Consider the following 14,840-nt stretch of genomic DNA (forward strand, 5'->3'; position numbering starts at 1 on the left):
ATTTTAAAGAACGCTGTGGGAGATGTACAGAAAACTAGGTCATGATTTTAGGACCCAATTCTGCCTGTAGAATATCCAGAAATGTTTGTTCTAAAATTGGCAAAAGCTGTGAAAAGACTATTAGCGCCTCATTTAAACTGTAGCTACAGTGTAATTGATGAGAAGTACAGCAGCTGCTGTGAAATTAACTACCACAGCGTCTACCTAGAATTGGCCATAATCTTGATAAGCCCTGGGACATTTTGCACTTTACACCAGTGTTTCTCAAATTTTTGGAGCTCAGGTCTCCTTCTAAATTTACTTTACCTTCTGAGCTTCTCCAACTAACATCAGCCATCTGTTCCACGGTGAACACACAGTAGTTCTTGTGTACAGGTGCTGCTAAATGCAAGACTCTTTGGGGTTAAGGCACAAATTCCTCCTTTGGCATAGAGGAGGAATATAACAAGCAATCACCAGCCCATCCTAAAACCTGTATGATGTACAGGGAAATGCCAGTTAAACAATATAGCAACTCTCCCAAATCAGATTGGGATGATGGCGCAAGTAAAAGAGCAGTCAAATTTAGTATTTAGTATTATTTAGTTTACTATTAGTATTAATACTATTTAGTATTATTGCACAGATAAACATGGATTTTTTTCTTGCTAAATTTTATTTTGCTAAAAAGCCAAGGACTGTGTCTTAGCTGATAAGGGGAGAAAGGACCCAGTTCACTCCAAATCCTTTTACCCCCCTGGAACATGGCACCTCCCCAGGTGTTTCATGCCCACACCAAGGAGGGCCTGCCCCACACCTGGAAAACCACTACACTACCCAGGTTTGCCGCTGAGCATACATTTGATAAGGAGCATAAGCCTGTATGATACAAATGTCTATGACAAGCGTGCCTGTATGATACAAATGTTCCCAAATGCCTTTCACGTTTTACATTTGTACACCTAAGAAACAACGGAAGTCATTGTCACCTTATGTTATTAGAACCAAAGAAGAAGCCCAGGGGATCAGTTGTTCAGATGTCACTGCTGAATAAAGGCGGGGCTGGGGTTCATGCTTCATAGACCAAAAGGCCTTTGGACGTTCTCCCAAGTGCATGAAAGCTTTTTATAAATGAGCACAGCTGTACAGCCAACAACACGTGCTGGGGTTGTTCCTGTGCATCTTTCCACTGAGGCTCATACACGGTTCCTACGTGGCTGGGGGAACATATAACGGGCACCCAGACTACAGTCTGAACAGGAACTGATGCAGAACTAGGGACTTTATCATTTTGCTGGGCTTCATTGTAGTGCACAGCACCAGCAAACTACAGTTAGAAAAATGTAAAGAAATAGATTCTAATTCCTATGCCCAGTGGAGAGATGAACACACAATACACCCACCTGTATCGCTTAAAGGTGCCAGTGACGTGGCCCTGAGATCAGAACTACATTTAGTAGAGCATTTGGAAGGCTCTAGCTGCCCTAGAGCCTTCAAAAGCCACCTTAAAAACACAACCCCTATGTTTATTATGTCCTAATGTATTGTCAGCTGCGAGGCCTGCTTTCAAGCAGAAAGGTGGGGTACAAATATTTTAATAAATATTTAATAGATTTATTTTATTAATTATTTTATTCAATATTTATAAAAACATAAAATTATATTTTATTATAAAAATAATTTATAAAAATATAAATTTTTGTGAACCGCCCAGAGAGCTTCAGCTATTGGGCGGTATAGAAATGAAATGATATGATATGAAATGAAATGAAATAAATAAATAAATATTAAATAAAAACAGAAGTTGAAAAAATGTAAAGAAATAATTGTATTACCATTCTCACACATAAGCAGCAGCCAGTACAGGAGCCAGGGGCAGGGAGGTGTTAATGCCAGGACATCCCATGTTTTTCAGATAAAGGTTACCAGGAGATGTGGACCACTGGCACACGTCTATCTCTATAATGTGTTGTTTGATCCTGACAGACTGCTGATATCCCTAGAAGTAGAAATGCTGGTCACACCTATCTACCAGGCTGAGGACTGGAAGAAATACTTTTACTGTTTGGAATAGTGGCCAGTGAAGTAAAATCAAGCAAGCCCACAAGAAGCAGCTTTAGGGAGTTTGCAAAGTTTACTGTTGCTTTTGGGAACTGACACTGCTTGAAAACTGGCATTGCCTATCTAGGTCTTCCACACACCCCACAACCCCCAGCTTAACTAGTATGTTTGTAAATAAACAAGATAATCGAAAAAACAATGCAAGTCTCCAGTACTCCCTCCTCACAAGGAAACCAATCCTATAAAAGTATCCTCTTGGAACTTCTCATTGCTTGGGAGAGTGTAAAACAGATTCTAAGTAGAATCCTTTTGATTCAATTTATTTAGAATCCTTGTTATTCTCTTTATAAAGCTTCAAGCGAAACATAAAGTTAAGCCTCAGCTAACATTTTCCTACTTCCATATGCAGGAAAAGAATTTAGATTGGTTCCCTCGGATGAGAGCCATGTCCCTGGTCAGTAATGAAGGTGACAATGAGCAGAATGAAATCAGAAACCTACAAGAGAGGTTAGAGTCCACCATGAGCCTGGTCAAGCAGCTCTCCAGCCAATTAGCTGAGCTCAAAGAACAGGTTAGTTATTTTTCTATTTTTTTCACAAAGTAGAATATGAGTATATGCATGTAAGGAGAGTTATATGTGCGTAAGAAAAAGTAACCTCTAACCTGGATCACAGCAAGGCTTCCGGTAAAAATAGTGTGTGTGTGGGGTGGGGGTTAAAGTCACTGGTAAGTCTTATTACCCCTTCATGGATCACTGCCTTGTTGTGGCGAAGGGGCTTGCGTAACTCAGTGAAGCCATAAGCTATGCCGTGCAGGGCCACCCAAGACAGACAGGTCATGGCGGAGAGTTCTGACAAAATGTGGTCCACTGGAGAAGGAAATGGTAACCCACTCCAGTATTCTTGCCAAGAAAACCCCATGGAACGTATCACAAGGCTAAAAGATATGACGCCGGAAGATGAGCCCCTCAGGTCAGAAGGTGTCCAATATGCTACTGGGGAAGAGCAGAGGGTATTTCCAAGTAGCGCCAGAAAGAGTGAAGCGGCTGGGCCAAAGCCGAAAGGACACTCAGCTGTGGATGTGTCTGGTGGTGAAAAGAAAATCCGATGCTGTAAAGAACAATATTGTCTAGGAACCTGGAATGTTAGATCAATGAATCAAGGTAAGCTGGAGGTGGTCAAACATGAGATGGCAAGACTGAACATTGACATCTTGGGAATCAGCGAACTAAAATGGACAGGCATGGGTGAATTTAATTCAGGTGACCATCATATCTACTACTGTGGACAAGAATCCCTTAGAAGAAATGGAGTAGCACTCATAGTCAACAAAAGGGTGGGAAAAGCAGTACTGGGGTACAATCTTAAAAACGATAGAATGATCTCAGTACGAATCCAAGGCAAACCATTCAACATCACAGTAATTCAAGTCTATGCCCCAACCACTGAGGCCGAAGAAGCTGAGGTTGATCGGTTCTATGAAGACCTACAACAACTTCTAGAACTAACACCAAAAAAAGATGTCCTCTTCATCATAGGGGATTGGAATGCTAAAGTAGGAAGTCAAGAAATCACCAGGATAACAGACTAGCATGGCCTTGGTGTACAAAATGAAGCAGGACAAAGGCTAATAGAGTTCTGCCAAGAGAACACGCTGATCATAGCAAACACTCTTTTCCAACAGCACAAGAGGCGACTCTGCACATGGACATCACCAGATGGTCAATATCGAAATCAGATTGATTATGTCCTTTGCAGCCAAAGATGGAGAAGCTCTATACAGTCAGTCAAAACAAGACCTGGAGCTGACTGTGGCTCAGATCATGAGCTGCTTGTTGCAAAATTTCGGCTGAAATTGAAGAACGTAGGGAAAACCACTAAACCATTCAGGTATGACCTAAATCATATCCCTTATGAATATACAGTGGAGGTGAAGAATAGATTTCAGGGATTAGACCTGATAGACAGAGGAACTGTCTGAGTGCCTGAGGAACTATGGACGGAGGTCCGTAACATTGTTCAGGAGGCAGCAACAAAATCCATCCCCAAAAAAAAGAAATGCAAGAAAGCCAAGTGGCTGTCTGATGAGGCTTTACAAGTAGCTGAGGAAAGAAGGGAAGCGAAAAGCAAGGGAGAAAGGGGAAGATATATCCAACTGAATGCAGAGTTCCAGAGAATAGCAAGGAGTGACAAGAAGGCCTTCTTAAATAAACAATGCAAAGAAATGGAGGAAAACAACAGAATGGGAAAGACTAGAGATCTCTTCAAGACAACTGGAGATCTCAAGGGAACGTTTTGTGCAAAGACGGGCATGATAAAGGACAAAGAAGGCAGGGACCTAACAGAAGCAGATGAGTTTAAGAAGAGGTGGAAAGAATACACAGAAGAACTATACAGGAAAGATCTGAATGTCCCTGATAGCCATGATAGTGCGGTCACTGAACTTGAGCCGGACATCCTAGAGAGTGAAGTCAAGTGGGCCTTAGGAAGCATTAGTAAAAACAAAGCTAGCGGAGATGACCGTCTTCCAGCTGAGCTATTTAAAATCCTAAAAGATGATGCTGTTAAAGTGCTGCACTCAATATGCCAACAAATTTGGAACACTCAACAGTGGCCGCAAGACTGGAAAAGGTCAGTTTACATTCCAGTTCCAAAGAAGGGCAATGCCAAAGAGTGTTCAAACTACCGCATAATTGTGCTCATTTCACATGCCAGCAAGGTGATGCTCAAAATCCTACCAGCTAGGCTTCAGCAGTATGCGAACCGAGAACTACCGGAAGTACAAGCTGGGTTCCGAAGAGGCAGAGGAACTAGAGATCAAATTGCCAACTTTCGCTGGATCATGGAGAAAGCAAGAGAATTCCAGAAAAACGTCTATTTCTGCTTCATTGTCTACGCTAAAGCCTTTGATTGTGTGGATCACAACAAACTGTGGCAAATTCTGAAAGTGATGGGAGTACCAGACCACCTTACCTGTCTCCTGAGAAACCTGTACGAGGGTCAAGAAGCAACAGTAAGAACCGGACATGGAACAACCAAGTGGTTCAAAATTGGGAAAGGAGTACGACAAGGCTGCATATTGTCACCCTGTTTATTTAACTTATATGCAGAGTACATCATGAGAAACGCTGGGTTGGATGAATTACAGGTCGGAATTAAGATTGCCGGGAGAATTATCAACAATCTCCGATATGCAGACGATACCACCCTAATGGCAGAAAGCGAAGAGGATCTAAAGAGCCTCTTGTTGAGGGTGAAAGAGGAGAGTGCAAAAGCTGGTTTGAAACTCAACATTAAAAAAACTAAGATCATGGCATCTGGCCCCATCACTTCCTGGCATATAGAAGGGGAAGAAATGGAAGCTGTGACAGATTTTACTTTCTTGGGCTCCAAGATCACCGCAGACGGTGACTGTAGCCATGAAATTAAAAGACGCTTGCTCCTTGGGAGGAAAGCTATGGCAAACCTAGACAACATCGTAAGAAGCAGAGACATCTCCTTGCCGACAAAGGTCCGTCTAATCAAAGCTATGGTTTTCCCAGTAGTAATGTATGGCTGTGAGAGCTGGACTCTAAGGAAGGCTGAGCGCCGAAGAATTGATGCTTTCAAACTGTGGTGCTGGAGAAGACTCTTACGAGTCCCCTGGACTGCAAGGAGGTCAAATCAGTCAATGCTAAAGGAAATCAACCCTGAGTGCTCATTGGAAGGACAGATACTGAAGCTGAAGCTCAAATATTTTGGCCACCTAATGCGAAGAGAAAACTCTCTGGAAAAGACCCTGATGCTGGGAAAGACTGAGGGCAAAAGGAGAAGGGGACGGCAGAGGATGAGATGGCTAGATAGCATCACTGATGCAATAAATATGGACTTGAGCACGCTCTGGGAAAGAGCGCAGGACAGGAAGGCCTGGCGTGCTATGGTCCATGGGGTCACGAAGAGTTGGACACGACTGAACGACTGAACAACAACAACAAAGTCTTATTACATATTCTTATTACACAAAGTTTATCGTTAATGCAAGAATAGATAGTAAAATGACTATTAGAGCTGTCAAGACATTTTGGTTGATTTGTCTAATTAATCAGCCCAATGAATAGTCTGGGAGCATTTGATGCTGTAGCATTGTTGAAGCTAAGGTGCTGTGGACCTGATCAGAGCCTAAATGGGATACCGCTGGAAGCCCCATATAATGTGAGCTTTCTAAAAGAAGAGTGGAAAGTAAATAGGTATAAATAATATGTCTTATAACAGTTACCTAAAAATTCATTTTCCTGTTACCAAATATTGAAATATTGACGGAACTATTAGACAACTGCCAATTGAGAGCCAGCATGGTGTAGCGGTGAGAACGTTGGACTGGGAGTCGGGAGATCCGGGGTTCTAGTCCCCACTCAGCCACGGAAGCTCACTGGGTGACTTTGGGCCAGTCACAGACTCTCAGCCCAACCCACCTCACAGGGTTGTTGTTGTGAGGGTAAAATGGAGAGGAGGAGGAGGAGGATAATGTAAACCACCTTGGGTTCCTTGCAAGAGGAAAAAGGTGGGATATAAATGCAATTAATAAATTTATTTTTTTAAACAACTATTTTTTTCTTTTTTACTCCTATTACAGTTCCACATCAGAACCAAACTAGCCCCAAAGAATATACAAGTATGCTTTTAACTCTCAACTGCATGAATTAAAATTTGCACTCATCAGTTTAGCCATCAATTAATTAAGGAACAGTATTATCCTATGCATGTTTATTCACAAGTCTCATTCTATTCAGTGGGGCATACTCCCAAGTGAGTGTGCATAGGGCTGCAGCCAATCCTCTACATACATACATGGAAGTAATTCCTATTGAATTCAGTGGGGCTTACTTACTTTTGAGTTAATATGTGTAGGATTGCACTGTTAGGGCGCAATCCTATGCATGTTCAGACAGAAAAAAGGCCTGCACCTCCCAGCATTCCCCAGCCAAACTTTTTTCTGTCTAAACATGCATAGGATTGTACCCTTAGTGAGATATTTTACTGGTGTAAACTATATAAAGCTTGCACCCCTAGTTTTTTTTTTATTATGTTTTGGATTTCAAACCCTAACATTGAGAACTGAAAATAAAATCCAAAATCCCTGTATACTAGATAATGTGAATATTTTTATACATATATATATATATATATATATATATATATATATATATATATATATATATATGATCTCTGTGCAGAGAATTACTGTGAGGGAGGAGAAATTGCTCTAAATTAATGCTGCAATACTTAACTTCCATAGATTTTAAACAAAATGACTCACTTATAAGGAACCCCTTTTTTTCTTTAGCTTTTTAGTATCAAAATAATTCCACTTCCTCATCTTCGTATCTTGAAAAAAACTAAAACTAAAATAAAAGATGCCACTGTGTATTGTTTGTAATTGCGAGCCTCTCCGCTAGCTAAACAGCAGTCAGAAGCTCATCTTGTCTTTGTCTCCCTCTCCACCTTTAGATGACAGAGCAAAGGAAAAACAAGCAGAGGCTGGGCTTTCTTGGATCAAACGCGGCCCATGTGAACCATCACATGCCACCACACTGATACCATGCGGGGGGAAGCCGTGACTGGCCTTTCATCAGTATTCTCGCTTGATTACAGAATGAAGAAGCTGAGATCGGGAGTGCTGAACAGCGCCTATTGTTATGAAGTTACAAACAACTGAGTGCAAAGATGTTAAGTGGTTTAGCTCTGGGAACAATCTGTAACCTTTTTTTCACAGTTGAAAGGGGCCCCAGGCTCAAACGTTACAGATAACAGGGGTGGGAGCACTTCAGCATCTTTCCTCAAGCAAAAAAAAAAAAGTGTCCTCGGTTTACACTCCCTTGTAATTCAATTGGCTTCTTTGGGGACTGCTGGCAGATGCAAAGACAAGACAGAATTTGGCTCTGCTATTTTGAATGCCATTGTAAGAATTCTTGTAAAACTAATGGAGCAACCAAGGGACAGAGGAAATAGTTTATTAACAGAGAATGCAGCAGCCTCATTCAGCATCTGTAGAAGGTCTTCGTTGTCGCATTTGCTGGCCAGCATCATTTGTCATGTTTGCTTGGCATTTGCTCTCTTTTTTTAATTACCGTAAATATGTCATTGGAGAAAGCAATAATGTTACAGCAAGTTAATTTGCATTGGAAGATGAACAAAAGCATCCTCAAAAAAGAATTGTTTTTCTTTTTTTAAAAAGAGGGGTTGCAAAGACAAGTTCCAATGCCAAGAGATTTTTAGCTGTGAGCTGTGCAATTCCTTATTTATAAAATAGGGCACAATGGGTCTGCAGCTGGGAGAACTTGAAATTTATGCACATAACCACTGACAACATTAACTGGAAGTGATTTCTTTACTCCTGGATCTCTGTGTTCTTTATTAATTTGGCTGCATGTGGAGATTTCACCTAATAGTGGTCTTCAACTGGGTTTTTAAAAACACATTTCAAGGAGAGGACTGAGGAGAAATTTTTACAGCTAATATTTGAGATTAATTTCAGGGGCTAAACAGCTTTGAGATGACTGTCTGGAAAGAATTGTAATTATATCATTTCTGTCCATAAACCACACAGAGAAGTGATCTGCCTCTCCTTACTCAGTTTCTTTGTGGTATGTTCCTCATATAAGATCCCTGAGTGCATTGAACTTCCACTGACAAAGGAATGGACTATTTCACCATTACCCATCTTCTCATCCACCAGACTGTGGCCACCACTGGAGACAGTACCTGTGTTAGTCAGAATATTGACTCAGCATTGCAATTCTTATGACTTCAGTGTTATGAGCAAGATCAGCTTTGGGTTCTGATTCACAATCAAGGTTGTGCCGTTTGTAAATCAAATATTTAGGGTTGCTCACACCCGCAAATGGGAGTGAAATGCATCCTGTTCATGCTAGTTTTCTGTAAATCTTTGTCTTCCCTATGTGCCTGCCTCTGGCTTAAGCTTTTTCATACAAATGCTGATAAAGAATTGTAAAAGGTATTTCTGATATTCTTTACCCAAGTAACAATAGCTAGTCCTGATTACATATTTTAGCCATACGGGAAAGTTTAAAGAGAGAATTTGCACATTACTTTTTTAAAATCAAAATTGGAATCCATCAAGGTAGTCAGTGAGATTACAAGTGATTTTTCAGGGCAGTGTCATATTATGCAATTCTATGTAACACTTACTTCGCAAGTCCCATTAGCTTAAAATAGAAGATTTGTATGTCACAACTATGACCAGTCCCCCATTTGTTTTCATACCACTTATGTAGGAGCAGTATTTTATGATTTGCTTCCCCTGTCTTTTACATGTTGAGTTATGTAGTCAACAGAAACACTTCAAGGACAGATCCTGTTAGTGTTACCATCTATTGGGTGAATTGATGAGTGGATCTCTATCTCTAGAGCCATATATAAGGGATTGAGGTGGTGAGCTGATTCTTCAGTATCTTATCAATTTTCCTATCATAGACTCTTCTGAGTGCTGTCTTTGGCTCGAACCAGGTGGAGAGTTCAAAAGAGTTCAGTGGAAGATCAGAAGTAGACTGCAAGTGCCTACATTCAAATAGAACCTAAGTGCCTGGAATTAAAACCTAGCTGCCTTACTTTGTCCCCCTTTTAGGACTACCTCTGAACATTTCTCTCTAGGGATATGAAAGGTCCACTGATAAAGCACTTGCATGGAAGGAAAGCCAATCTACAGAATCTGTTCTAGCCCTTGTCATAATGGCTGTTGTTATAATAAGGTCTGAAAAAGATGCAGTGAAATGCCAGCTGATTTGTGTGCCTTTTGAGGGAAAGAAAATGGTTGCAATCTGGTAGGGAAATCAATATTGTAAGCTATACGGTAGTCCTCGCACAAAGGTCGAACACATGATTTGCCAAGAACCCAGTTTTATTCCCTGGCATCTCGGGTTCAAAGGATCTTGGACAACAAGGCTTGGACAGATCCTTGCTAGTGTCTTTGGAGAAACTTTGCCAGTTAAACAGTGCTGAGATAAATGTATTAATGGAAAAGCAAATGCCATTTGCCTACTTCCAGCCATAACATTTGAGCTAGTTATATCTTGCTTTCCACTTGACAGAAATACATGATGGAACCAAGGCAAATTGTGCTTCCTTCAGCGTGTTCTCACTGGGGGTGGGGGGTGGGGAGAAATGTGCTGCCATTCACAAGCTTCAGACTGCAGGAGGGCATACGCGCTGGATATTTGCCATGTCTCAGCTTCTCCCATAATGTGTGATGAGGCCTTCAGGGAATGTCAGAACATCCCTCTCAAACTAGCAAAAAAATGTAAAATATAAATAGTGGCAGAAAGGGTTCTCAAGCAAATTCTCCTAGTCTGAATTTCCATCAAATGTGAAAGTTACATTCCCCTAATTTCAGTTTTATCTAACATTTCCAATTATGGATAAAGTTGAAGGTGGTGGTGGTTAGGAAAAAAAAGTGTAAAACTATTGAACTTGGCAAACTCATAAACATCATTGCCTTAAAGCTTATCAAGAAGAATTAAGATTTAGGAGCATGATCGATCCACAATTAAGTACTTTTAAGTAGAGTTCAGCCAAAAAGTAGACCACATTTTTTCAGCCTTTTGTGAGTGTGGGGCAGAAATGCCCCGTTCCCAATATTGGATTAATCTTCAAGGGGGGGGGGAATCGGAGGACGTTGGGGGTGGAAAGGGGTCAAAATTTTCTTTTTCTTTTTTTAACAGAAAAAAAAACTTTGCTGCTGCTTCAAGCAGCCCAGTAGCATTCCCTTTGTAATTTGAGAAACAGTGCCCAGTGGGAGTGATGCTACATGATGATGAAGAATCATTCCCAGAAGCAGTCTGGGGTGGGGAGAGATGGCTGCCCCAAAGCCATTTATTTCAATAGGAAGAGTTAAAGCCATGCTTAAACAGCTTCCATTGACATCAGTGGGAACTAGTTTTTGAACTAGTTAACTCGAGGTGTTGGTGTTTTTTTAAGTTCTTTAACTGGTTGTAATTTGCCCAGAGAACATTGGTTATTGGGTGGATTAGAAATGTACTGAACGACTCAACGACAACAAAATAAACTGTTAAAAGTACATAACTGTGGCTGGATCATGTCCATTTTAAAGTAGCCCACAAAGTTAAACTTCTGCAGCAAAGCTTCAAAAAGTTAAAAAGTTTCATCTTTCTAAAAACTGAACTGAAATTATGAAACTTTGACAGCTGTTGAATCTGTGTGAAATTTTAGTGACAGCTCTAGAAAAATGGATGCCTGCCTCCGACCTCATTGTCACTGGAATCTTGAATGACCTGCATGGGTGTATTTGTTTCTAGCATCTTCCTGGCTTCCTCCTGTGCCACCCTGTCCCACATGCTAGTGTGGGAAAGCACAGAGATATAAAGCTCAATTAAAAGAAAACAAATCTGGAACAAGATGGTGCAGTGAACAAAGTTATTGTTTTCACTGGTGCCTTGGCCCTATATTTTCAGTGATTAGACTAGGAGAGCTTAATCAGAATCTTACTTTACGGTTTTGAAGAAATTTCATGTTATTTAAAGCTAGACACAGCTCAGTGTTGCTCAGCCTTTTCCCTTGCACTTATTGTCATGATCATCTGCAAAAAAAACACCCCATACTAGAATGTTACAAAATAGCTATAAAGGTTGCTATTTCTGCTCTGGAGAAGGCACATAACTCTGAAAACAGCGGATGCTTTTGTTATTAAAGCTCTATTGTGAATAAAGTTTTCTGTGAGAGTCAGAAACCTAAGACTCTACTTACCTGCTCTGTTGATCAGTGTACTAAATTCCCATTTACAGATGCAATCTGGAACACTATTCATCACCCTGTAACCTTCCCTTGTCCTGGCCAAGAGTCCTGGGCTCTGATCCAACAAAGCACAGGTGGAACTCAGAGTCAACAGGTGCAGAGCTGGGAGAAAAGGGAGTGTAGGGAACTGAATCCACCCCCCCCCTCAAACAAATGAGTGGCTGTTTGATCGGGCTGGATACACACCCAGAAACCGGCTACCCCATGCTGGATTGAGGTGCATATGTTTGAGGACTGCTATGCAGGGAGATCTAAATAATAAAATATAGCATGTAATAGGTGCCAGTTGTTTGCCATGATGTAATTCGTAATATTTATAGCTTCCAAGCCAAACCGCCAACATCCAATAATATAGGTAGTTCTACAGCCAGAGATTGTAAATATTCTACACTTTTTAAAAGCCCAATTTTTACAAGTTCACATGACTCAGATGTTTTCAGGACAAATGAAGGCTTTGTTCAAATGTATAATCCTTTCTGAAGCAACGAGCCTCAATCTGCAAATATTCATGGGGTATGTGTGGAAAGATAAGGGTCTTGATTCAGCAGCTTCAGTGTACAATTCGGCTTCAATGTAAACATGATGTTCTGCAAAGGAATGGGCTGTCGTATTCATTCCAGTGACAGGACAAGCTTTGCATAGGCAAGCCATTCTCATACAGAACTTTCCTAATATTTAAATGAGTGGGGTTGCTTCTGCTTGCGTGACGCTCCATGTCTATGGAGCTTCAGATCATGACAAAAGTCTCAGATCCTTGCAACTTCATAACTAAAATGACACCTGTACATTCATGGAATGCAACATGCGGGTGGGGGAAATAACTTTTTATGTTTATATTTGCATGGGCATCATTGTTAGATGCAGCTCATTCAGTTTGTGATAACTCCTCAAAAATTTATGGACATGAAGAGCAATGAATATGTAAAACCTTAGAGAGAAAAAGTCACTGTGTCTACATAAGTAAAGATACCCATTGCTGCTGAATATAACTTTTAATTAAAATAAATTCTCATTTTATACATATTTGCGTCTGTGTATTCGATTGTGGAGCTGCTTGCAAATTTGCCATGAACATCGCTTTCTTGAGAAAAATTACAAAACAATGCTAGATCCTGTGTCTAGAGACAGATTTGAGTCCCCAGTCTTCGAAGTTATGTAGGATAATTAAAACAGGGAAGGCAGCGAAAAGAAAGCAAGCTAGAGATACTTTTTTCTTAAATTTTCACAACTTCTTTCCCATGGTGAGATTGCCATCAGAAGCCATGACTGCTTGGTGGGGACTCCATACAGCTGCTGTAACGTCTGTAGGTCACTCTTCGCATGGTTTGGTCATATTACATGAAAAGTTGCCTTTCTGAAGAATGATGGTGCAGTCTGCAACATGGCATGGCCAAACGTGTCTGCCAGTTAACAGTAATGAAGGGATGGGGCGGGGGGCATTTACAGAGGAGAATTTGCAGATGGTAAGGCGATGTGGTTAACCTTTCCCTGTCTGTTGATCTTCCCCCATCAGGTTTATTTTTGGTCTTCGAGCCAATCGGGGAAGGGAATGAAAACCTGTCTGGAGGGAGGAAACTGGTGGTCAGGAAAAGTAATACTGGTGTGGGAAGTGGATACCGGCCACTCTCCGCATGTGCTAATACTGTTCCAGCATTATTAAGAGTAGTGTGTGAAGGCTCCTACACCACTTCTGTAACATAAGAACCTCCTGCTTTACCGCTACCAGGAGCTCTACATGTATTATTGTTGTTGCAATTGATATTCTATGATATCTATTTATATTGCATCATCAATGTATGCAGCACTTGACTGAGTAGCAAAGATAAAAAGACATATTCCTGCCACAAGGAGCTTACAGCCCTATCCTTCCCACTTAAAGAAATTAACATATTTTCTTACTGGCAACTGGGTTCACTTAAAAGCGAAGTGAGAGCCTCCAGCTGCTGCCATCTTAATTCCCCATGAATGCCTCCAGGCTACAGGATGGGGCTCAGAGATATTCTTAGGACATTAAGACGGAGGGAGAGAGAGGGAGAGTGAGAGAGTGTAGTGATCCAGAGTGAGAGAGAAAAAGATTGGGGTGGGAGAGAGGAAAAGGGGATTGCCTTCTGTAAACTACGTTTCTCTTGACACTGAAAAGTGTGGGATGAAAAGGGTTGTTTAGTATAGAATCACAGAATAAAATCATAGAATAGTAGGGTTGGAAGGGGCCTACAAGGCCATCGAGTCCAACCCCCTGCTCAATGAAGAAATCCAAGTCAGAGCTCCCCTGACAGATGGCTGTCCAGCCTCATCTTGAACGCCTCCAGTGTGGGAGAGCCCACCACCTCCCTAGGTAATTGGTTCCATTGTCATATTGCTCTAACAGTCAGGAAGTTTTTCCTGATGTTCAGCCGGAATCTGGCTTCCTGTAACTTGAGCCCATTATTCCGTGTCCTGCACTCTGGGATGATCAAGAAGAGATCCTGGCCTTCCTCTCTGTGACAACCTTTCAAGTACTTGAAGAGTGCTATCATATCTCCCCTCAGTCTTCTCAAGGCTAAACATGCCCAGTTCTTTCAGTCTCTCTTCATAGGGCTTTGTTGCCAGTCCCCTGATCATCTTTGTTGCCCTCCTCTGAACCCTCTCCAGTTTGTCTGCATCCTTCTTAAAGTGTGGTGCCCAGAACTGGACACAGTACTCCAGATGAGGCCTAACCAGTGCTGAGTAGAGGGGAACTAGTACTTCCCGGGATTTGGAAGCTATGCTTCTATTAATGCAGCCCAAAATAGCATTTGCCTTTTTTTCAGCCACATCACATTGTTGGCTCATATTCAGCTTGTGATCGACAACAATTCCAAGATCTTTCTCACTTGTAGTGTTGTTGAGCCACATATCCCCCATCTTGTAACTGTATTTTTAGTTTCTTTTTCCTAGGTGTATGTTGAAACTCTGTCTCCACCTCTGCCTTATACCCAGTCTTTTGGGCAGGTTACTTGTCCTTTGTGACTAGCT

General features: G+C 41.3%; 1 protein-coding gene across 10 annotated transcripts in view; it reads left to right on the forward strand.

The window, feature by feature from the left end:
* The window catches only part of ITPR2 (inositol 1,4,5-trisphosphate receptor type 2), a 351,496-nt gene extending 338,630 nt beyond the window's left edge, over positions 1 to 12,866 (forward strand). For all 10 annotated transcript variants that reach the window (XM_084811532.1, XM_084811531.1, XM_084811533.1 and 7 more), the window contains 2 exons: positions 2,450 to 2,611; positions 7,527 to 12,866. In XM_084811532.1, the coding sequence (XP_084667658.1) occupies positions 2,450 to 2,611; positions 7,527 to 7,613 (249 nt within the window). In that variant the 3' untranslated portion in view covers positions 7,614 to 12,866. The remainder of the gene's footprint in view (positions 1 to 2,449; positions 2,612 to 7,526) is intronic.
* The last annotated feature ends 1,974 nt before the right edge of the window (positions 12,867 to 14,840 follow it).

Source organism: Heloderma suspectum, chromosome 7 (assembly GCF_057233095.1).
Source record: "Heloderma suspectum isolate Gila_16-S chromosome 7, 16-S_ref, whole genome shotgun sequence".
Taxonomy (NCBI): domain Eukaryota; kingdom Metazoa; phylum Chordata; class Lepidosauria; order Squamata; family Helodermatidae; genus Heloderma; species Heloderma suspectum.